This window comes from Haplochromis burtoni, unplaced genomic scaffold (assembly GCF_018398535.1).
Source record: "Haplochromis burtoni strain Fernald_Lab_line unplaced genomic scaffold, NCSU_Asbu1 Contig_410, whole genome shotgun sequence".
Taxonomy (NCBI): Eukaryota; Metazoa; Chordata; class Actinopteri; order Cichliformes; family Cichlidae; genus Haplochromis; species Haplochromis burtoni.
The window spans coordinates 409,979-435,496 of NW_024582771.1; the positions used below are offsets into that span (position 1 = coordinate 409,979).

Below are 25,518 nucleotides of genomic sequence, written 5' to 3' on the forward strand. Positions count from 1 at the left end.
GTGTGTGTGTGTGTGTGTGTGTGTGTGTGTGTGTGTGTGTGTGTGTGTGTGTGTGTTCCACTCATGAGTTACAGCAGTGACACAGTAAACAAGCACAATTCATGTAAAACTTATGTTTATAATTGTGGAGCGTTCACTGGTTTGTAGAAAGCACACTGATATGATTAACATTTTATCTCTTCAGTGGGAACAAAATACCTTTTTATTTGTTTGTTTGTGGGTAAACATGGTCGAGCTTTACTGCCGCCTTTTGCAACCCTGAATATTTACTTTCCAGCAGAACTGTTTGATGATAGAAGGTGTGAAAGGATCATTAGTCTGAATAAAGTGAAACAAGCACAGAGGTCTGAACTTCAGTGTTAGTTAAAGTTTAGGGAAGCCTGCCACACAGGCTGGAACAGTTTTAAATATCAGGCTGCAAACATGTTTGTTTCTTCTTGGTTGGACAGCGTGAGACCGTTTTTCAATCTTCTTTTGTGTGTGTGTGTGTGTGCAAAATGTTGAACTCCTCTTACTTTAACATTTGTGTCACAGACTGTGATATATTAAGAAAGGTTGGCTGTACGTGGCTGCAACGTGTTTCTTTTTTATAACATGACACGTTGTTACCACTTGTCTGGTGTAACTCAGTTTTGTTGCTTGATAGTGATTTTTTTCATTCACATTCACAGAATTCATTTTGTCACTTATGCCAGGGAAGACGCAGGCAGAGGTTTTGTTTTGTACATTTTTTTTGTGGTATCTTTAGAATTGTTTGCACAGACAGGATTTCCTTCCAGTATCAGCATTACTCATATTTATTTTGTATTAAACTGCATATGTTGTTATTGTCAGAGCTTTTGCTAACTTACGAGAACACAAAGAACTTCAGAGATCAGTGAAATCTAAATAAATGTGCTAGGAGTAGGAGGTTGATAGGAAATCTCAAAATTGTATCAGGAAAAAATGAAAACTGATTCAGAAAATGACGAGCAGCGCTCTCAGGCTGTTGTGCAGGGCTGTGCTCTGATGTTGAAGATAAAGTGACGCCACACAAGAGACTGAAAATGGACTGATTACATGAAGTAGATGAATAATCTGTAGTAAATACCGACTCGTTGTATTCTTATCTCGCATGTATATGCAGAGGTGGTCATTATCTGCATTATCTTTAAAGTTGGGACTCTAATCTGTTCCTCCGGCCGTCATCCCTGGTTTAAATGACAGAACGTGTGTGTGTGTGTGTGTTTCCTTGTTAACTTTTTCACTGCACTCGACTGCTCTTTCCACCAACACTGAGCCACTTTGTTACCACCTTCACGACTCACCAGTTTTAACCGAACGTTAAGTTTCATCTTTCACGCCATCAGAAAAACCCGATCACTGAGCATCGCCCGTCATTAAGCTGCCATCCTGAACCCTCGTCAGACTGTGGTCTCCCGGTGTTTAAACTGTGTTTTGTGTGGTCGATGTAAAACAAAAACATAACAGCTCACAGTTCTCCAAAAAAAAAAAGAAAAAGGAAAATGTTACTGAGTTTTGTGGATTATAGCTGTGCAACGAGGAACAAGCAGTCGCTTGTGAAACAAAAATAAAACATTTGTGCTGTTTGAACATTTGCTGTCTGATTTGTGTGTGCGTATATTGTGTTAATGTCTTGGGACTTTTTTAGGGCGGAGGCTTTTATTTTAAATTTGTTGTGCATTTGTAGATAAAAACAACACAAACTAACACAAATAATTTTATTTCCAGTGATAAAAATAGTTGACTAATATAGAAGACAATCTGCATGTCTAATAATGGAAACTTCATAGTATCCAACACCGATGGCTTTCATAAGAAGTTCTCTTTTAGGTCACATTCAACAAAATGTAGTTTTTCCTATAAATTAACATAGAAACACATTAATTACAGATATTCCAGAGACTTATTTTAAAGTAAATTAAAGTTGGATTAAAAGGAGAAAACGGGACTTTCTTGCTCATCAAACCTAGAGGTAGGTGGTGTGTAAAGCACACCACCTACCTCTAGGGGGCAGTGTGCCATCACACTCCTGAGCCTACAGCACTCTCTCCAGCCTACATTAAGATAATAAGACGTCAAACACAACATTTCTAAACAGAATAAACAAGAACACAAAACTTGTGAGGAGGGAAATCTTTCAAACTCAATGTTGGGCCTCGCTTCTGATTCACGGCTAAAATTTCAGTGTCGCTGGCTCAGCTGGTTGGTTAAGGTTGGGATAAAGTTTGTTACAGTACATTTATTGTTTTAATTTCTCACAAGGACTGACACGAGCTGTAGACCTTATTAGGACACTTCTGGAAGGTGAGGATCTGCTGGCCTATCTTTACTTGTACAAAAGATTTGAGAGGTGCTATTAGTACAATTGCTATTCACATTAGGGACCTCGTGAAGCCCTCTTGACCCTCTGCATTAATTATAACGCATCAGGACCAAAACAGGAGGAGATTGTTCGTTCAGAGTCTGTTATTTAACAGTGTTGTTACGTTGTATTAATCTGCAATTATTTAACTTTGTCTGTCCCAGCTGTCTCTGTTCAGGCCACTTTTACTTTCGTAGTTTATTATAAATAAAATAAAACTTCTTTGTGATGCGGTGCCAAAAGGAAAACCTGCAGCCTCCATAATCACCATTTAACGCTCAGTTTTTGACACACTGACAGTGAAGTGGCCCAGTTTTGGCGGTTTCCTCAGCCACGTCCCCAGACCACCTCCCTGCAGAGCGCTGCTGAACTGCTGCACCGCCCTCTGGTAGCACTGAGCAGACATCTTGGAAGCACAATACGTCCCTGTTGTGGGTTCTGCCCCGATTACAGGGTTGATTAGCTGAGAAAGAAAGGCACAAATAAACAGTTAATTTATTGCAATATAACTCTGGTTTTATTTACTTTTACAGTTTGACAGTCCAGTCAGTGTGCTGCACTTCTTAAATTATATTTTCAGGTAAAAATATTTCTCTGCCTCTTCAAAGTGACACCTGTCTAGTGGAAATGGACAGGTGTCACTTTGAGATGACGCAGGAAACTCTAAGGTGGCACTAATGACATTAACGATGGCTCCAGGAGAGGTGGAGATTCAGCAGCTGGGACCTGGGAGTGACATGCCTGGATGGGCATTAATGTTGTTCGTCATACCCAGCAGAGTGTGACAAGTCAGGACGTCAGAAAAGTGTTCAAACTGAAAATGTAAATGAATAAAAGACGGTTTTCAAATCCGTCTGCTGAAGGAGGAAAGTTCCTACAGTCTGACAGCCAATTATGGTCCAGTGTGAAACTTGGGTCCTGCTCACACCTGGTATTAACGGGTAAGTATGGAGTCTGGAGAGCCATGAAGGGATGTCTCATTCGCGTTTGTTTGCCTGGAGCGCCAAGGAATGGACCCAGTTTGTAACTTCCAGCTTCCATTCTGGAAGTGCACTGCTGCCTCCCACCAGTGAAGATCTACAACCCATCTAGTCTTTGCTAGCAGAACTGATTCCATCTCCAGTCTTCAACTCCTGAAAGCAAACAGACGCTGAGGAGCGTTAAAAACCCTCCACATTCATTCAACACCTTCAACAAGTCTTAGCTCCCTTTAGGGATCTCCACAGCAGATCATCTGAGTCTAGCACACACCATCCCTCTGTACGTCCTACATCCATGAAGCTCCTCTCTGGTCTTCCTCCTTTCCTCCTGCCTGGCAGCTCCATCTTTAACATCCTCTGTCAAATATACCCCATCCTCCTCGGCACTTTGTCTCCACACAGCTTCGCCTGAACTGTACTCTCGATGTACTCGCTCCTGATGCTGTCACTCCCAATGAAAATCTGAGCACCTCCACCTCAGCCCCCTGTCTTTTTGTCAGCGCCACCATCTCCACGTTGTAAACCTTCCCTTCCACTCCTCCTGCTATCTTTCTGTCACCCCTGACACTCCACCCCTTAGTGCCAGGGCTAAATGCTTGATCCCAAGTACTAAAGTAGTCAGTCGTTTCTTAAAAACTACATCCTTGCTATGACCTCAGACATAAACGAAGCCAAAAAACTAAATACCAGTGATGCTCGGAGGATTAGTGAAGTTGGGCTGATCTGCTACAAGAGATTTCATTAGGCTTAAATAAGCACATTGTCTGTATTCCTTCAGTGGGACAAATAGCTTCAGAACAGTGAAAGATTTGATATTGTGTGATACCGTCACAGTGCTATGAGCGATCTTTCCTGATTTTCAACATTGCTGGAGGCTGAAACAACCTCAGCATCTGGCCGTGTGCTTCGGAGCCACCCTGCAGTTTTTGTAAATTGCACTGCAGCCATTTTTGATGCAGGGCGGCGATTGTTGCACTTGGAGACACTTTTAATGTTCTAATACATCTATGAGCTGATTAATTTAGAGCCTTCGCTCGAGATCTGTGTTGATGCAGCTGGAGTGCGAGTGATCGAGTTTCCCTTCAAACCAATGATAATAAAGCATTATAGAGAGTTATGTTTGTTTGTTGTCTGGTCTCCCAGCACGTCCACACCATCACACATCCATAACAAACTCTGAGGTTATTTCTCCTCATTTTAATTCTTTAAACTGAGGAGAAAAGTGTGGGTTTTCTCTCTCCTGGGCTGTGGCTTTGTCTTTTCTTGCAGCGATTTCAGACGCTTCTTTAAATAATCACGACTCTGGCTGCCGTCATCAAACTTTAAACTGAAGCCATTTGGTTCAACACAGTGCATTCTGCATACATATTTTAATTTCACAGAGGAAATTAGACCTCTCTTTCAACGACATCATTATAATGTAGATGGCTTTGGTCTGAGGCAGAGCTCAGATGATTTCAGCTTAAGAAATTCATGCTTCTGTGACTTGTGCTTTCATTTACCAGCATGCTTTTAGTATTTATAATCATTTCATGTCATGTGATGATGTGAATAAGTCAGTGCTGCTTCAATAATCATTTACAGACAGTTTTTAAAGAAGGGCATCTGCAGCACATTGTAGCTCCCCCTATTTCACTTATATAAAAAAGCATTTTAACCTGCGTTATTTTGAATGGTCAGCAGGGGACTGTATAGAAGAAATACCTCAGAGTTTATGGTCCCAGTCTTTAGTTTTAAGTTTAACAGAATAAAACAGCACCCCTAAAGCATGCTGAGCTTTATCATCCATCTGAATTCTAATAATTAGCACAATTTACAAAATGAGCATCATATTACATTAAATAAGACCTGGAGCTACCATTTAATACCACAATCCCATCATGAACATGTTTACTGAATACACAAGTCAAGTGTGAAGTGGGTAATTTTCCCACAGACCTCTATAGAATAAGAACCAGAGGTGCCACCCCCTGCTGGTCATTAGAAGAAATGCAGGTTTATAGATCCATGTGATCAAACCCTAATTCTTCATGAGCGCTGAGCTCGTCTGACCGACTGGGGTGTCTCCTCGTTTGAAGCTGTGTAACATTTCACTGGTTCAGCTCTGCGATTGTCTCACCTGCTGCTGCAGCCTCAGCCAGCGGGCAAACAGCGAGCGCCTGCAGAGCCGCGATGGCGTCCCTGAGTCCTTCCTCCTCCCTGTGGAGGTGCTGATTTCCTCCCAGCCTCCATCACCGCAGCTCCAGTTCACGCTGACGTTGGGAGGCTTCCCTGCTGGCCGGGCGTCCCTGCTGCTCAAACCTGCGTGGCAAACATGGAAACACATACCTGTAGAAGTTTCCTCCTGAAAACACTGATTTTTTGTAAATTTGATGCACCCACTGTCCAACCTGGACCTAATAATCTCGCTTCCAATATGATTATGCATATCATACAAACAAAGCTTCTGCTCAACTGGATTTTCTTTTGTTGCTGGAATCGCAAATATCTTGATTTGCATATTTAATTTTAATCTGCTCCCTCTGATTGAGGTGCACAGAGTTTATTTCAGGATCATTTCAGGCTGTGTTCCTCTTGATTGTTGAGTAGACAGGCTGGCTCTTACATTTCTGACAACAGGCTTCAGACATCTCTAAAACATCAGGCCAAGACTTGTTTGTTACATAAGTACAATATAAAATGTTACATTTAATGGCATCTGGTCAAATGAAATTTACTCCATACGTTCAAATTTTGGATAAGTGGAAGTAAATGGATGGATGGATGCTACACGTTCAGTTTAAACCAAGCACAATTTCCCTAAAGATTTCAAATTCATATTTCAAATATTATGATGTCAGCAGAGGTGAAATCCCCAGTATGATCATCTCAGACATGAACCTGTGGTTCCCATTAAACATCAGACTGGACTGAAGCGCAGACAAATAAGGATTATTTTGACCTGTGAATCATGCCAAGCTACCCTAGAATCAAAAAATGAAAATACTGAAGAGTGAAGGACATCACAAGACCCTGTTAACCTGTGTTTTTCTTAATATGACAACCTTAGAGCTTTGATTGGTGATGGCATTTCAGATTTTATTGCTCACGGTAACTACTCGGCTTTTGCTTTTGTACTTTTCGTAGCATATTTAGTGCTATTAAGAACCCACTTCGGCACAACTTCAGGACCTCCCCTAAGTGTCACAAGAACTGAGCTGTGGTTTCTGGCTCATTCATCATCATCATCATTTAAACTTACAGCCGAGCAGCAGCTGCTGTCGTCTGTAGGGGAAGGGGAGGTGTTTGATGGGCGCGAGGCGGCGTGCCATAGCTCTACCCAGGTGACCCGTGTGGCTGAGCGTGCCCACTGTTAGGCTCTGGAGGTAAACCGGCTCCACCAGGTGAGACAGGAGAGCCCCTTGGAGGCCCACGACGCTCCACCTGCAGAGGTAACCACACCACTGTGTTGGTGACACAAGTGAAAGCACAGCAGTAAAGAAACACAATGAATAAACTCCACTGAGCCTTTAATATAACTCACTTTGCCAGTTTGTCTGTACATGACATGGTAACGAGAGGTTTACTCCGCGATAAGCCATCCCATTTCTGATTGGCTCTCCGTGCCGTGATGGGCAGCGTCCCCTCACCTCCCTTTACCTTCACCCTGAGGTGGCAGCGAAATCTCCTGCTGGGATCTGACACAAGAAGAAAGTATTTTACAGAAGCATCATCTCTGCTAAAGAAAAACATTTACAATCCTTAGTTTCACATCACGCAGTTTTTACTTCTTGTGTCATGAGCTTGTCCCACATGCAGGACACAAAGGCAGGGAGGATTAAAGGAGGGTGAGCTGTTTATTGTGGGCTGGAGGCTGGTTGCACAAAGGTGGAACATTAAGAACAAAATAGGAAAACAAAAACCTGGAAAACACACTAGTGCTAAACCATGGGGGCAGGGAAAGACCAGGGCAGGGAGAACTGAGAAAGGACAAGGGGAGACAGGGACAGCAGAGTGGAGAGAGCTGGGAAAACAACACACAGCTGAACTGAATCAGAGAAGATGAGACACAGGAAGCAAAACTAAACCGGGAAAGCACCGACACAAGAATTTAATGTAAGAGACTTGGCACAAAAGAAAAGCAACTAGCAATCAGGATCAGAACTAAGTATGCTAAATAGGACAAAATACTCAGCAATATAAGTGCGAAGAAAATCAAGCATCTCAAAGGAAATTAGAAAAACAAAACTTGGAAATGCTGGGTTAGCGGATTAGGACCATAACATCCTGTTTCCCTCTGTTTGATTGTGCGCCCTGCTCGCACTGCTTCCACCTTTCTCGTTTGATCTTTGCTGTTTGTTCCCACCTGTTAACACGATCTGTTTGTGTACCTGGGCTCGTTCAGCTGTCATTTCAGCCTGCAGTTCTGGTTCATATGGCATTTTATTCCTAATTATCCACTCCCTGTATTTTCCCTGTGCTGTTGTTTTTCAGCCTTGATCTTTTATGCTTGAGACTTTTGAAGTGTTTTTAGTTTTCTTCTAGTTTTTGTTCATCATTCCTGTCTCCTGAAGCCTGGATCTGGATGCTTTAGATCTGATAACGCAACAGAATCAGCATCCAGATGATTTTCATGTTTTTCCACTTTTTAAATTGATTTAATGGACCTTTAATGGGCTCCTGTAGGATCAAAACGATAATAGAAATCTTAAGTAAGTAAAATTTTATTTGTATAGCACCTTTCAAGACAGAAATCACAAAGTGCTTCACAGAAAAACTAAAACAGAAAAAAGCAAGTTTAAAAAGATGGTTTTTAGCTGTTTTTTAAATGAAACCAATGAGTCCACAGATCTCAGGCTTAAAGGAAGGGAGTTCCAGAGTCCGGGGGCCACAGCTACAAACGCTCTATCGCCTTTTGAGTTCAGCCTTGTATGTTGGACCACCAGGAAGCCCTGATCACATGACCTCAGGGACCTGCTGGGGATGTACTGATGTAAAAGATCTCTGACATAGGTTGGTGCAGGTCCATGCAGAGCCCTGAATGTCAAAGTCAAAATCTTGAAGTGGATTCTGAATTTTATGGGGAGCCAGTGCAACTGGATCAGCAGAGGTGTAACGTGGGAGTATTTAGAAGATTTGGTCAGAAGCTTTGCAAATGATGCACAGAGGCTTTACTTAAACAATCTAAGTGTGTTCCTCTCACATGCAGCTGTGGTCTCGTAGGGGCAGTTGAGTCGAGCGTCTCCACACGGCGACGAGCTGACGTACATGTGGAAGTGGACGCCCTCCCGCAGCCGGAAGCCATCACCGCAGCTTTTATTTGGTATAAAGATCGACTGATCCTCGCTGTCCACTGGCTTGCTTCAGAGAGGAAACGATCAGGCAGGAAAAACAACAAAACAAAAACACTATTTTACAACAAGGAGCAAAAAGGACGAAAACAATTTCATCTTTCTTTTGTGAAATAACACAGCAGCACACATAAATAATGAAAAAACCTAAAAATGTACATTTCTAATGGCAAAATACAGCTAGTAACTTACACAAAATATTATTTTTTAACATTTCTAATGCAAATGAACACGAATGTAACACAAAAAGAGGCTAAACTAGGTTTAATAGCAAATATCACCCAAAACTGAACAAAATACATTTTTAAAAATGACCAGTAATCAGAGGGCCTGTGTATTTTGACCTCAAGCCCACATCGAAGACACAGATGTGGGCAGAGACACAGTAGTTTAATTCACCAGGTGATTAACCCTCGTCCTATAAACTAAAGCCTTAGTTCAGCACTAGGTTTAATCCAGGTCTTAGAAAACTGTGCAAAAAGACAAAATCCACATAAAACTGGACACAATGTTAAGCCTCATCTATCAAAAACATGAACATTTTATTTGAAAATGAATAAAAAAATACTTAATAAGAAAATCTATCCAAAGTTTTCAGAGTAGGTGTCATTTCCACTTCAGATCTCTCAGCCAACCCTCCAACGCTGATATTTGACCAACCACTTTAAGGCCACAAAGAAAATGAGAGACTGCTAATCATACCAGAGGAGCAGCTCCAGCTGACTGTACAGGAATCGAACCAGCGCCCGTCGACTCACGACTTCAGCGTGGCAGTCGGTGAGCGTACAGCCACAGTCGCTCACACCACCCAAGTCCAAGCACTTCGTCCCTGTGGCCAGAGACACAACCTGTGCTGATCGAAGATCGAGTCCTGGAGGGAGAGAAATGAAGCATGTGGGAATTGACAGGCAGGATGATTGTGATTGGCTCTAATGGAAGGAGACTTCTGGCATGCTGAAAACGGGCCATCTTATTTCACTCAGGGAACAGGAAAACGAGGCATTTCCTCTTTTCCTCCCCTCCGCCTCTGTGTCGGGTCATAACCGGAGCGTTAACAGGCTGAGACGGGCTAATGAAAAGTGTATGACTGAACAATCACTCCGTCGTCTCCAAGAGGGGCTGTTGTGCTTCTATCCGACCTCATCAAACATTCACAGGGCTGTCTCGCCTCTGATCCGGGGCGACTCTTTGATTGCTTTAAACGATGAGCCCAGACAAGTGGCAAAACATCCTGTTAGAAGATCGGACGCTGCTGCGTCTGCGTCAAATTTCAGACGACAAAAAGCCGAACGAACGATAACATGAAGCGAGCCAGAGAACAGAACCAGGACTGACCGATAACTGTGTCACTATGATGCAGGATTTCTGTGAAATAAAGAGCAATATTTTAAACTCACTGGGTGTTTGCCATGTCAGATCACAGCTCCTAAGGTCATAGATGTGAACCTCCTATAGTCTCGGCATTAACAATCCCACCCTGTCTCAGATATTTGCACCAGACTGTCGCTGATCAGCATCAGCAAAGCAACATAACCTACACACACACCCCTCTCACTTAATTCTACACCACTTTGTATGAAGTCAATCAGAAATAAAATGTTTACAAGGGTAAAGGTGAAATGGCATCAGACGGGGCTTAAAAGCAAGAGATAGAGAAAATTAAAAAGTGGAAGAGAAGTAAAATAAAATCAGATATTATAATAATTAACGATCTTTAATAATTAAGGAGGAGATGTGAAGCAGTTATAAAGAACAATTTAGGAATAACTCTGGACTTGTAATTTGTTCTTTTAAATTTAGAGAGACTAATTTCAGGCTGGAGGATGGAGGAGACGACGAGGCATAAATTAGAGAAAAGAGCAAAGCCCAAAGTGCTTTTTTGTGACTTAAGTGGGAGTGTGTAAAGTACGAATGTAGATGATGTATGACTCCTTCAGATAATGAAAAACAAAGCCTACACAGGATGCCCTATGGGTGCATGCCTCTTTTCTTTTAAAAGATACCTGATGAAGAAAGCACGCTAGTGTGATGAATGACAACAAAGATTACATGATGCTGCTGTTCACTGGGCTAAATACCAAAGTCCAATGAATTGCTTTACAAAAACATTTTGTACTGATAACAGATCGGCATGTAAGGAATGATATGTCATCACGTTACTTTGGACCTCTGACCTCTTCTTCATGGTCGAATTCGGTCATACTTTTTGACCATCATACCGCCAGCACTCACCTCTGGTCATCACGATCCCTGCCAGCACCTTGTGTCGGGCGTGCGAGGTAGAGGAACAGCTGTCTGCGAGCGCTGTGTATTTCTCTCTCACCAAGTGGAAGATTGACTCTGCAAAGAACTACAGAAGAAGAAAACTGAGGATACAAACTGAAAGTGTGTTTTTGTTGAAGATCACGAGATGCTTCATTATTCAGAGGATACTGTTGCCTGTTAGTCTTTGTTTTAAGCTTTAGGAATGTAACCATGTAATACACTGTTACAACGGAAGCACTAAAACCCATTTTTTTTTAATCTTTTAGTGACATAAAGTGGTCTACCTAGCTTGTCTTTCCTCTTTATCGCTGGCTATTGGCCAGATTGTGACAACTCGCTATGACTAACTGTAGCACAAAGCAAATAAATGTGTTTGTTCAGGCAGCTGTTCTCCACATCTGTGCAAACACAGTGAAACTGTCCTCATCCCAGCATGACAAGAAAGGATACACCAGCCAGAGAGCACACACAGCAATGGATAACTCTGCATGCTGTGATTCATTATGTCAATGAACAGCTACAGTAAAACACTCAAGGGAAAACTCTGCCCTCTAGTGGCGAAAGTTTTAGTTTAGTTTTGCTTGTAAATACAAAAAGTACCTTTAGCTGATGAAGTGTTGCACAGATGATCAAATAACTATGGGACTGTTAAAACTATATTTTTTATTTTATATATAATGAATAAATGATTTGTGATTCATACATTTTTGCAGTATTTTTTACCATTTTTGTTGATAAAACTTGTTCTATTCATCAAATACCCACAGATGTTAACAGTTTTTAATGCTCCTTCACTTTGTCTGAAAAGTTGGCTGGGTAAACTTGCGTTAATGCCATATTCCCCAACACTACGAGCGCATGAGCTCGTCTGAAAATCCGACAGTTTGTCAGCGATGGCCGAGAGTTTTCTATCAATTAACTCCCCCAGTTTTCGAAGGAAGAGGTGTCACAATCCCAAAATATCTCTTATTGTTTGATATTTCAGGCCTGTCACTCTTTTGAGAGGCACCTGGAGGTTACAGTAAGGTAAAGGAACAGCATCAAAACAACAGGAGGTTTAAACTAAACAGCAGCCCTGCTCAATGTCCTTCTATTTACCGTCTGCTGAATATTTGCAGGATAAGAGACTACCCAGCACATCAGTCTGTTCCCTCAGTTTGGGGACAGCAGATTAAATATTTGACTGTCTGAATTGAGCCTTGTAGTAACTGCTAATAATTCATATTATGGTAAATTCAGATGTGATTGGAGGTAAACTATACTTCCACTGACTGTCTGGACTTTAAAATATTTATTCTAGTCTGTTGTGGGAAGATTGGAATGTTGGATGTTACCAAAGGTGGAGTTTTTAGAAATATCACTAGGAAATAGTTTGTTACTTACACTCAGAATAATATTTTTTCTGTTGCAAGATTTACATTTAAAGATCCGATTTGTGTACTTTATTATGGAATTTATCAGAATGAGAATACTTTATTCATCCCACAGTAAGAGTAGTAAATAACCAGTTAGCTAAAAAAAACCAAAAAACCAAACTTGTGTAAATTTCTCTGCTTTTTCAAAACAAACAAAAAAATCTATATTTATTGGATCAGATCTGGCTGAAGCTCACGATGACGTTCAGAGCTCAGAGAATAAACCTTTAAATAAAATCTTTTAATGGACAATCAAGCAACAATAAACTGAAAGAAAACGGCAGTCTGATAAAGTCAAGTGAAAGCTCTGCTGATAATGACCCACACTCCTCAGATCAGTCAGAGCAACGATAAGAGGATGAACTGAGCTGCTGAATCAAAGCCAGTGGATCATGCTAAGCTATGCTATTAGAAACTAAGGACAGAAATAGGGACCTGGAAATGAGAAGAACAGGCCCCCTTTAAAAAGAAAGTGTCACACTTTAATGTCTTTTTTATATTTCTAACCACATAAACTTCCAGTAATGCTAACCCGGCATGTTCTCAACGACCACCTTTTAAAGGTTCAAACTATTCTGTGGTCCGAGCGAGCTTATTTTGAGTGAAACTCTCAAGCTCAACATTTTCTGGATGACAGCGGCACAAGGTCGTGTGTAATGAGTGTGTTAAACAATTATCTGTTGGATTATTATGCTCTTCACACCGCCTTCCTGCTCCACCTCTATCTCCTTGCTCCACTGCCGCTCCTCCTTCATCCCTAATGTGCTGTAATAATGTTCATTAATGCGTCACGCCGTCTGACAGACAGCTCATATTGAAGCGAAGGAGGGAGGGCTGATGCTAAATGATGGGAAATGAAAATTCCACACAAAGAGGAGGAGGAGGAGGGAGGATTTGGCAAATTGTTCACTTATTGGTGTATCAGCATACAGCCATGTAAAAGTGCTTTTTGTTCAAAATCAAAGCATCTGAATCCCCTTTTTCACCCAAAATGTCGCCATTGCACCCACCCGTCAGTGGATCCTCTCATCAAACCTCCCTCAGGCTTCAATGAAGTACGTACATGTCTGTCTTTCTCCATTATCATTTGCATATTTCAACAACTGTGTAAAAGGGTTTATGCCCAGTCACTCCCTTCATCTCCCCGGAGTCGATCCGAGGAGACGAGTCGCCTTGTATTCATAAAACACGGCAGCACGACAGTAAAAGACGTCGGGGACAATTCTCCGCGGCTCTGAGACATAATGAAGCTGTTTAGATGCTGCAGAGGAGTGTGCAGGACACCATCCAGCTCTCAGGCCTCAGGACATGATGGCCATGCTGATGTGCAGCACACTCCATTTGGTAGCATACGGTGCACCTCACACCCATTTATCCAGACTGCTTCGAACAATGGCAAATGCTAAAGAGATGAGGGAGAAATTCAGTGTCACGACTTGAAGCTGACAGTTTCAAAGTGAGGACCCACAGGATGTAAGAGGAGAACGATGTTGCAGTTTGTTAACGTTTAGTCACGTCAATATAAAAATGGTGGGCACAGAACAAACATCTGGGGGACAGCTTTGTTGTCTCTGACCATCTTCTAACTCCGTCTTTGATGTGATGTTTTCCTTTTTCATGTCATGTGTGTTTCTGTCACTGTGGTTTTTCTCATTCAGGATCTTAGTTTAGAAGTTATGTTTAGTGATTTTAACAGGACTTTATGTTTTAAGGATTCGGGTTTTGTGCCTTGCTGGTTTGTTGGTATTTGGTTTCATGTGTTTTGGTTTTTCTTCCCACCCCAGTCGTCTCTTGTTGTCTTCATCCTCATGATTACATGGTTAGTCATTTGTCTCTTGTGCTTTTCCGTTGGGTTGACTTCCTTTGTTACTGTCTTAATTACTTTCAGCTGTGCCTTGTTACCCTGGTGTTTCCACTTCCCTCGTGTTTTCTCTTGCTTGTTGTAATGGGGAAAGTGAAACGTGTCACATCTTGGTACTGTTGTGAAACAAAGACACAAACAAGTGTTGCACAACTGTAAAAAAAAACCAGATCAATACTGGTTTTATGTTATTATGATCAGGGTTGGAGAAATCTGCATACAGAGACGTAAGAACAGAGAAATTGCTGTTTATTGTACATGTGTTTTGTTTACAGTCCCCCTTTTTCCGCCCTCATTATCTGATTGGATTGACTCTCCTTTTGGATTCCCTAGAGGAGCTGCAGTTTTGGGCACATCTGCATTGGCTTCATTTTTCAGCTTTGGATGCTGCATCTTTATTTGCTCCCAGTTTTTGTCAGTTTATCTCTTTACCTTCAAAATCCTGTGTTTTCTTTAAAAAATAATAATTTCAGTTACTATTCAGTTATTATTTTCATGCCAGTCTGCTTCAGTTTTTATCTGCATTTGTGTCTAATCAACAAAGATCACCGGAAAGGTGAGAAAAAGGCAGATTTAGAGAGTGTGATGTCTTTGTATTTTCAGCATTTTACATTATTTTATTATTCGGAATGACAGGTGATATAAAGGTAAGGGCTAGGGCGGCCTTAGCCAATGCCACATGGTGGGAAAAGAGATGCGACCAATGCGTTTGCAACAACACCTGAACATCTATTGCCTTTAACACTGAATGATATCAGATATCATCATGGGCACATATGAGGTGCTGTTTGTATGTATGGGATATGTAATATTATATAAAAACTCCAATGAGAAGACTACATAACAGGTTATGAGCAGTCATGCAGTCATGCATGGGACAGAAAGATGTAAATTCATGTATATTGTGATAGCCACAGTGCTGATGTTTGCCTATTGGAGTCTTTTTTTTTAACTTTTACCTGGTCATTTTGCATCTCTTTGCATTTTTATTGCTGTTTAAATGGTAAATGGTAAATGGCCTGTATTTGTATAGCACTTTACTAGTCCCTAAGGACCCCAAAGCACTTTACACATCCAGTCATCCACCCATTCACACACTGGTGATGGTAAGCTACATTGTAGCCACAGCCACCCACTGATTGATGACTGACTGACTTTTAGCTGGGGCTCGGGTCCACGTGCTCCCCGATCCTTTTTGGGTCTGCTCAGGTAGGTGACTCGAAGCTCAATACAGTTTTTCATCCATGTAAGCAGGACATGTTTTCGAAAATCAACTCATTAAAATTTGTTTATTTACATATTACAGATGACCTGAGTGAAACTATTCCCTCACTTCTTTCCATATACAACTCCTTTTTTATTCCTACACTTATAAAAGGAGAGTAGAGGTAAAATACTCACCTGAGGTAGCTGATTTTTGGCCCTGCTGTCCTGCAGGCTCATGAAGGTCCTCTCTGGTCCCAGACTTATGTTGTAAAGAGACTGTAGGGCAGTTGCTGCTGCTTTGGCCTTGGCCAGTCTTTTACTGGGGGCACACCCTTCAAACACCCGCCCCTCCAACCTGACCACCATAACAAAAGTCTTCATCAGCCTGCCAGGAACTCTCTCAGTCAGGCACATGTACCTGAGCCCCGGTCGCAGCTCATTGAGCAGTGCTACTGGACTGAGGTCCTCTAACAGTGAGGTGGTGACTGCTCGTCTTTTTGGATTTGTAGAGGACACCAAGTCCAGTGTTAGACGAACAAGTCTTCTGTGGTTGTAAATGCTGGAGAAGACCTCCTTTTTTGCTGCGTTGCAGTGGAGTAGATCACAGTTCCGAAGCACCGACGGCTCAAACTCTTTGAAAAATCCGTTGGGAATATCCACTTTATCTGCTGTGAAGTCCACAGGTGTGCTGGTGAAGTTCCCCATGGTGGCATGAGCCTGGGAGGCGTTTGGGAACTGAATGAATGACTGGAGAGCCTGCTCTGCAGCCCTCATCTTGGCCTGTTTTTTAGTTGGTCCTCGGCCCTCGAAGTGGAAGCCGTTTACCTCCACGGCTACAGAAAACACCGGTGCGTGCAGCGGGCCAGTCTTTGATGTGATATCATACTGCAGGCCTGGTCGTAGCTCATTCAGGTGCACCAGTGCGTTCTTCTGAGTCACACCCCAAGCTGCTCTTTTACAGGTCGAGTGGCTTTGGTAGAGCAGCTGGTCTTTTCCGTCCACCAGCGGCTGCTTCCTCTTGAAAGCTCTTTGTCCATTTCTGGGGAAAGTTGTGCAAAAAGTTGATGGGTGATACTTTCTAAGGAGGACACGCTCCACCTGGCATTTGTCATCCTGATTCTCCTTCACCTCCAAACTGCTGGTACCTGTTTACGAGATCAAAGTGTTCGCAGTGAGAAATCCTGTCCTGCTTTATTGTACATGAAAATCATCAGCATTCTCGCACAGCCGCATGATTAAAACATTTTAACTGGACTCTAAAACTAAGCCAAGTAAACCCTATGATTCAAAAGCTCATAGGACCAACTTTTGAGGGAATAACTTGTTTTCTGAGACTTCATCAGTCTCTCACATCGATGTTGAGGCGTTTTGGTCAACTCTTCTTTAAAGCGTTGCATCAGTTCATTGAGGTTTTTGGACATCCATTAATGCACAGCTCTTTTAAGGTCCCGTGACAACCTTTCAGTCAGGTTGAGGACTTTGACTCGGCCATTGCAACACAATGATTCTTTTATTTTTCAGCTTGTATCCTGTGATTTGATTTCAGCCAAGCTTTAACTGTTAGAAAAATGGCTTCACATTTGACTGCAGAAGACTTCATGAGGAGTTCATGGTCGACCTGTGAGATCCTGTGGCTGAAAAACAAGCCCAAATCATCCCTCCTTCGCCACTTGTTGTTTGTGCTGATATAGTTTTTGTGGTTCATGCCAAATCCGGAACTCAAACATCTCCACTTTGGTTTCATCTGTCCATGGAAAGGACAGTTAATGCCAAATACGCTAATATTTACCAGGCGTAAGATTTTTTTTTAGCTACCTAGTTACCCTTTTAGTTTAGTTTGTTAGCATGCTAACCTTTCCAATAAAGTCTAAACAGAGACTAAATCTGAAGTGCACACATCCATTGTGTCTCCATGCACTTAAGTCATGGGTGTACTTAAACCATTCAGGTACATAAAGAGTTTGTGTCAGCAAATGATTGTTGTGCAATCATCTGTGTAAAGCCAGCGTTTGCACTTTACGTCTTCTGTCATGTTTATATTGTTATATTTCTGAAAGCTCACATTAAACATGCCCACAGTTTTTTTATTACTAAGCTTTTAATAAAGGCTTTACATTTTTTTAGAACAAAAAAAAGAAAGAAAAGAAAACAACAACAACAAAACAAGCAGTCGACTCAAAATCACAGCTTTTTCTACAAAGCCGTTCTGGCAGTGAAAACATAACATTGTATTCATGAATTGACAACACGTGTACAGATGTATGAGCACCCTAGGAGAGGCATACAGAAGTGTATATAGTGAGGAGGCACAAACAGAAAAAAGGAAACCATACTAATTTTGGACAAATTTCAACCACTTGTACCATCCTGTGGTATAAGTATTAGCTTGCAACCTTAACAAAAAGGTAAGTTTTTCCATTTTATGAATGTCCTCAACAACCCTCAACCAGTCCCCCAGAACAGGGGGTCAGTACAGAGCCACTTACGAGTAATTGCTTTTTTTGCAGCAGCAGTAAGAATCTTCAGGAGATATTTGTCATTGCTTGTTAATTCTTTGGGTAAGTCTCCTAAATAAAATGTTATGACTTGATTTAAAGCCTATAGTCTGTTCTATCTTTTATATAAAATCTTCCCAAAATGTAGAAAGTTTTCGACAAGACCAGAATATGTGGGTGTGGTTTGCAGCAATTTCCCCACAGCTCGTCCAGCAAAAGGAACTTCCACCTATTTGTTGTTTTGGCATCATGAAAAATCGTACCAACTAAATTCTTGCCAGTAGGCAGAGGATGAGGTTGAAGTGGCAGTCTCACACATATTGTCCCATTGGCCAAAGTTTTTAAATAATAAACCCGGCATACATACAGACGTCCCTGTGAGCTCAGGCTTCAGACTACACACTGAGATTCAGACATTATGTTACTCCTGGTTCTTCATGATGCCAACATGAGAGCATATATTTCTACAGGCATCTCTGGAAACACAGCTCTCAACTCTCTCCTATCTGCTGTTCAAATCTTGTGGTTATGAGGGGCAGCCAATCAACATAAAACCAGCTTAGACAGAAGATGAACTGAGGGGCCCAGCGAGAAAGTACAAATAATTATTAATTTGTATTGTTAATTCAAAGCTATTCTATTAGAGACGAAGGAAATGGAGATGTGGCAATGGGCATATTAGGTCCCTTTAAATTATTATAATTCATACTGACCGTAGTATATTTGTAGCACTCACAGTAATGGCTGCTGAGGCACAAAATTATTTTTTTTGGCAGGAAAAGAGTCACTGGGATTCCTGTGACTGTAGGTAATGGTTGCACTGGCCTACTTTGGATGAGCATTTGTGCTAAAAAGTCAGGGCAACAGAATGATTCGTCCATCCAACAAAGTCTGCAAACATTTTAATATCAGAACATTTCATAAAGAGAAATTTGGAACAATGCATTTGTATAACTGACCGACAGGCTTATGCTGCAGTCCATGAAGCCAGCATGCTGCTAACATGGCTGAGAGTGTAATGTAGGCTGATACAACATCTGTGTTTGTAAAATAGCCACATAAACTGTCTGCAGTTCAAATGTTAGATATGTACCACATTGAAATAATGGATGTAGAGCAAGTTGTGTGCAGTAAGAGGAGGGACGGCATTTACTTGAACTGTCTGCATCCTCAGCTGATGATGCTTCAGTATCCCAGTGTTTTATGGGGCTTATGAAGGTTGACGGCGTGCTGCTGCATCCTGAAAAACACAATGAAAAAGACTTGAGGTCATTTTCATCTTATATAAATTTTCATCTAAATGGAAATATACAGTGTGTCCTCTGACATTTTGTGTTTGTGAAGCGAGTCAGTGTTGTGATTCTGAATGATTCTGATGCTTAGTTTTATATTTGGCCTGAACTGCAGAAGAAATTAAATGGACTGAGGTAAACACATAGACGGTGATAGTGAAAATCTGCTGCAGGAAGCCATGAACACCATTAGAGTTCCCACTGAATGAAAACAAACAGAAAGGTGGCTCAGAGCCAGCCGGGGTAATTGAAAGGTGTCTGTGATAAGGACGGAGGCTTTCACACAAGAAGCATCATGGGCTTTAAACTAAATGAACAGCTTTGTATTATTAACCCAGTCACAGAGATTTTAAACTGAGCACAAAATCTTTTCCAAAGGCATTGGCGAGTGGCTCAAAGTGTGATCGACTGACAGGCTGCCCACGTGTGTCCAGGTTTTACCCAGCCTCTACCCTACGACAGTTTTCCAAATTAATTATATTAATACGTAAAAACGAATAAGATTACGGCAAGCATATTCACCCACATCCTTTCTTACTTATAAGGGTATATTGAAAGTAACATTTCCTGGAAATCACTTACTTTTTTCAAGATGATTTGAAAATAAAGAAACTAGTAAGAAAAAGGTGATAAAAAAATTACGGTGGCCCTTAGAGGACAAATGGACTGCAACTTAAGAAAACGCCAACAATAAGAAAAATCACACAAAACACAACGGAAATAGGAAAAAACACAAGGGAAGTGTTTCTGGGAAGACAATAACCCGACGGACCAGTTGCAGGCACCCATACATGGTAGGCGTGTTTTATCATGATTCATATAATACTGATGACAGATTTTTAGGCAAATAGTTAGGCTAAAACACTTACTGCTCCTCTTTTGTTTCCTCACAAAACTGATAGATCCTAGCTGTCTCCCAGTGCAAATCTTAGCATATTTTGGTTCCTGCAACTGGTCCGTCGAGTTATTGTCTCCCCAGAAACACTTTCCTAGTGCTTTTGAAAATCTGTTTTTTCCTATTTCCGTTGTCGTTTTTCCTATTTCTGTTTTCTTTTTTCCTATTTCCGTTGTGTTTTGTGTGCTTTTGCAGCGTTTTTCTTATTGCTGGTGTTTTCTTAAGTTGCAGTCCGTTTGGCCTCTCAGGGCCACCGTAAAAAATCTTTTAAAGTGATTGAATATGAGAAAACTGTAATTTACTTGAGTAAGACTTACCAAACTTTACAGACTTTTCTAATCCTTATCACACAGAGGCGACTTTAATGCTGCTAGTGTAGCACTGCAGTCATAGAAGCAGCCACACTATTCTAAACTCTTGCACCTTAAAGATATATGGTTGGTTACAATTAAATAAAGAAACAAATAAGAGAAAACTTAGAACATGTCTCCTGCACTACACTGCTCACAAAAAATGAAGGGAACACTTGACCATCGCAGTATAACACAGAGTCAGTTAAACTTCAGGCATATCCATGTGTACAGGAAGCAAAAACCACTCTAACCATCGGTTTCATGAGCTTTGTGCAAATCAAAGTAACAACAGGTGCATTCGAGCAGCATGGGACAATATTATCAAGAAACCAACCACAGGAATGAAGCTTTTCCCAAAAATGTGATTCTGTTAATCTGGACGTAGTGTTTTCAGAAATGTTTCAACACACATCCAAGCGACTTCTTCGGTCACCTCACAAACAACGGACCTCACAGCCCATTGTTCATTCAGTGGGCTCATTTCAGTCATTATGCAAATGTGCTGTTTATAAGGTTGAGAAACCTGCAGTCAGCTGAGACTGAAGAAGGCTTAACTTAAAAAGCTTAATTTCTTTGCATGCATAAAGAAATTAAGCTTTCTAATCCAAACCTGGTAATTTTATGTGATCTGAAACGTAAACAGCTTAAATTAAACTGACAGCACAAAGTTTTTGTTGTATGGATTTCCAACTGTAGTGTCAGCTGCCACCTCCTTCCTCATACGCAGACTTTATCACCTGCAGACTGTGCAGACAATTAACTGCTTTAAGACTGAGGGTCAAAATCACCAGCACACCCAGTCTCTCTGTTATTTTGCAAAAACCCCATGGTATCATTGAGCCGCTGTGAGCAGGGTTTGAACCTGCGCAGGGAGACCCTATTGGATTTCAAGTCCAACGCCTTAACCACTCGGCCATCACAGCTGCAAAGTGTAGTGGAAAGTGTGCAGACTTACCATATACACTTAAGGAAAACTGGCACAAATGTTTAGTTTGAGAAGGATGATGGTCCTGTGCTATCTGGGAGATGGTGAAAAAGTTGCTGCTTATATATCATTATATACATATATGTGGGGATGTAACAGCGGTGCAGTCGTGACCACTGTTGCCTCACATGAAGAAGATTCACATGCGCTCCTTGTGTCTGTGTGGTTCTTCTCTTCAGGTGCTCTGGGTTCCTCCCACAGTCCAGACATGCTTGTTAGTTGAAATGGTGATTCTAAATTAGGTGTGAAAATCAGTGTGAATGCTTCTCTCTCTCTCTGTGTTAGTCCTGTGACGGACTGCTGACCTGTCCAGTGTGTACCTCACCTGTTGCCCCATGACAGCTGGGATAGGCTCCTGTGACCCTAATTTGGATAAGTGGAAGAAAACGGATGGATGGGTAGTAAATGAGCACTTTTCCCCGTTAACCTTTTTTTTTTTTCTTTGTCAATCTTATAATCTGTACTGCTGGTGGATATAATGATATTTCCGCTTTTAGTGGCTATTATCGCTCATGGTAACATATATCTACAATATCCCTCACACACATGCCATTTGGGGGAGTCTTCAGTAACTGCAGTTATTAATCGTTTCCAAAATGGTATAGCTATACCCCGTCAGCATGTGGAGTTTAATTCTTAAACCTTTGTGTTTTCTCTTCGTCTATATTCCATCATTGCCTCTTCATTACACACACACACACACACACACACACACACATACACACACACACACACACACCCACATATAATATATATATATATATATATATAGATATATATATATATATATATATATATATATATATATATATATATATATATATATATATATATATATATTCCGAATGACAGCAATATCAGGAAGAAGGAACACGAGAAGCTGGAGAAATACCAAGGGCTCAGAGAAGAGCTCGAGAGGATGTGGAGGGTGAAGGTAACGGTGGTCCCCGTGGTAATCGGAGCACTAGGTGCGGTGACTCCCAAGCTAGGCGAGTGGCTCCAGCAGATCCCGGGAATAACATCGGAGATCTCTGTCCAGAAGAGCGCAGTCCTGGGAACAGCTAAGATACTGCGCAGGACCCTCAAGCTCCCAGGCCTCTGGTAGAGGACCCGAGCTTGAAGGATAAACCGCCCGCAGGGGCGTGCTGGGTGTTTTTTATATATATATATATATATATATATATATGTATTATATATATATATATATATATATATGACTATATATATATATATATTATATATATATATATATGGCTCATTTTTTCTTTGATTCAGTTTTCCCTCCTGTGCTTTTGGGTCCACAACACACCGGCATCGGCCGTAACAAGTTGTTTTTGGGGCTTGGTACCCAATTTTGGAGAGTGGGGATGCCTGACAGGAGCTTGTGGTACTGAGGCAGGTTACTGGCAGATTCCAACATGGATTTTAAAATGCACAATCCTCTGTAAAGCTCTCACACCTTACTTTCTATATGCAGCCCTTTCCTCTCTACTCCATCTCCACTACAACTTCCACTTGTTTTGTTTTTGGAGTTTGGCTTCAGGAAAATAACCCACCATAATAGATCACCTGCTGATCCCTGTTGGTCCCCAAACCAGTGACCCCATTTATTCCCATTTATCTGATGCACAAGTACCATTTGAGAGTTTTTATTTTGTAGCATTTCTTGTTAGAATACATTCACATAAACACTGAAATATGAGCAGCAGCAGCAATTATACTGTTCATAAGCTATTAATGAATTCCTGTTAAACTATAACTATTATGGATCAACATTAAACTAGTCTGCAGTTTTATTACATGCCATTTTTCACTTTTAAGGCTTCCTGAAATGAAAAATTATTTTTTAAAAACCAATATTATGAGCTGAACATGGCTGCAAATTACAGAGAATCATATGAAATTAGTTGTGCTCCATGCAAATAAAAGTGGTGTCAATTTCACCATTAAACTGAGATATTTCTTTTGAGAACAAAGTAATATTAAAGAAGCTAGAGTCAGGTTAAATATGCAACTTTTCTGACTTCTTTGTGGGTAATTTTACTGCTTATTTTCCTAATTTTTACCCCAAGTGACTGCTGATTCTGGAGGGCACTGCAAAGCAAACTAAAAGTCATTAGAATAATGAAGAGTGCACACTAAACTATTGTGCATTAACCTTCCACCTTTCAGTTATATTAGGCGTGTGATGCCATTAAGTGGTGGGATGATATGAATGAGAGCCGTGAGATGGGATGTGAACGTAATGATGTGAGTCCTGTGCTTCTGAAGGCAGGTGGAGGCTGGAGGTGTTTTAATGACCTGCATCATCACAGCTAATGGGACCATTTATTTTCAGACAAAAAAAGAAGTTAATAACTGTTTTTCTTTGCGTCGTATCCACTGAGCTCTCGCGTCTTCCCACACTTGCTGCCATTTTCACGTTTTTCATCATCTTTCACTTGACATCCTCTGATATCGACACAAAAACACACCCTCGCTAGTCCAAAAAGCCCTTCATTAACTCACACCCATTTGTGAATGAAATAGTAGACTTTCCACTTGATTTAAATAGAGGTTATCCAAGTTGCAATGTGACAAACTGTCTGCTTAATCTACCTCTAAAGCTTTACATGAGCAGATCTACACGATGGTGTTGTGCAGCTTGAGCTTTGCAAAACAGGTGAGCAGATTTTAGAGAGCATGTGCATGTAGCAAAGAACAAATTAGTGAATAACTGGAGGGGATTGGTGCTGGGTAGGGGTGCACGGAAGTCTTTGTCATCCAACTTAATTATGTCAAAAAAGTGTTTGCAGTACAAACTATGATTTTTTTTTACATGAAGACAAATGAGCAGTCATACCAAAGTGATAAAAAAGTGGCCGCCTGAGGCTGGATCCAAAAGGAGAGTCAGTCGCTATAGATTGCCCAAAAGTGCACAAAACATTCCTTAGTGTATATATCATTGTATACCGGTATGCAGATGTGTTGAGGTCGACCTATCAAATATTGGGGCCACGCATCACCGGTGTTATAATCCAGCTGATTTCTGTACCTCGCTTTAGCCTCTCAGCCACCACAGGTTTTTCTGCCCTTGCATTCTTTGAGGTAAATTCATCAGTGGGTGCAGAAAGTGCAAAAGAAAATGCTGATGTTAGTCGCTCAGATGATTGCTGCCTGCATGCAAAAGGCCATAATGTTCTGGAAGATGCAGAACAGCAGAGGGGAAAAAAGAGAGAGAGCAGGAAGCTTGCGTGGCTTCGTATTGCACACTGCTTGTGTTTATCAAAGCTTAAGAAGGGAAGTTTCTCCATTCAGCCGGTGTTAATGAACCTTATTTAATAGAATAATGAAATTAGGCATGGCAGGGGGGAAGCAAGAAGCACCCGCTCACTGTCCGGCTTGTGTGTGTGGGCTGACAGCTGTGGATAATCTCATTTGCTAAGCATAATTAATGGCAAGTGGTTTCATTTACTTGTAATGTGGACTGTCTTTTCTCAAGGGCAAAGAAATATGAAAACTTTTTGGATTAATTTTCCTATCGACTGACTCGGTATAAGGAAGGAAAATTGTAAGAGTAGATTTTTTTTCTTATTTTATTAAAGCTCCTGCTCCTTTCTTACTTTTTTACTTTATTGTCTTTAATGAGCCTCAGTACAAATATAAAAGAGGAAAAAAGGCTGGTCTTTCTTTTATGAGACAGTAAGTATGCCGTTCTTGGCCAGGACTTCAGGGCTGTGGTTGTTCTGCTGTTAGGGTTTCCGGCTTGAGCTTTTGTTGGGTTTCACTGCACGGGTTTGAATCCTCTTCCCACTAATGTTAAAATAATGTCTCTAATATTTATAACAGGCAACACTTTCTAAAGCCATGATTACCGGTGAGCACTGTGCAGTTATGAGGTGTTCCAGAAAAAAACATGTTTGAGAAAAAACTTGAAATTTTGACTTAAGATGTTGTTTTTTCAGTAGTGGAGACACCTTCAATACATGCAATGCATGGGTGACCTTTAGGCTGATAGGAATGCAGCATGAAATGGTGAGCTTCTAACAAAATCCAGTTTAGTTACATCAGTAGAAGTTTGTTTGCACGATGTGACC

The 25,518-nt window shown here is 41.1% G+C and overlaps 1 protein-coding gene and 1 non-coding gene across 2 annotated transcripts in view; both read right to left on the bottom strand.

The window, feature by feature from the left end:
- Positions 1 to 322: 322 nt before the first annotated feature.
- Positions 323 to 25,518, bottom strand: part of LOC102296365 (adenosine deaminase RNA specific B2 (inactive)) — a 39,255-nt gene continuing 14,059 nt past the window's right edge. Inside the window, exons 2-10 of the mRNA XM_042213046.1 lie at positions 19,071 to 19,157; positions 15,618 to 16,567; positions 10,908 to 11,025; positions 9,378 to 9,546; positions 8,528 to 8,685; positions 6,869 to 7,022; positions 6,587 to 6,768; positions 5,465 to 5,646; positions 323 to 2,828 (exon numbers count right to left, since the gene is read on the bottom strand). Of these exons, the coding sequence (XP_042068980.1) occupies positions 2,637 to 2,828; positions 5,465 to 5,646; positions 6,587 to 6,768; positions 6,869 to 7,022; positions 8,528 to 8,685; positions 9,378 to 9,546; positions 10,908 to 11,025; positions 15,618 to 16,567; positions 19,071 to 19,157 (2,192 nt within the window). The 3' untranslated portion in view covers positions 323 to 2,636. The remainder of the gene's footprint in view (positions 2,829 to 5,464; positions 5,647 to 6,586; positions 6,769 to 6,868; positions 7,023 to 8,527; positions 8,686 to 9,377; positions 9,547 to 10,907; positions 11,026 to 15,617; positions 16,568 to 19,070; positions 19,158 to 25,518) is intronic.
- trnas-uga lies at positions 21,299 to 21,380 on the bottom strand. Its single transcript has one exon. It is a non-coding gene; the product is annotated as a tRNA-Ser (tRNA).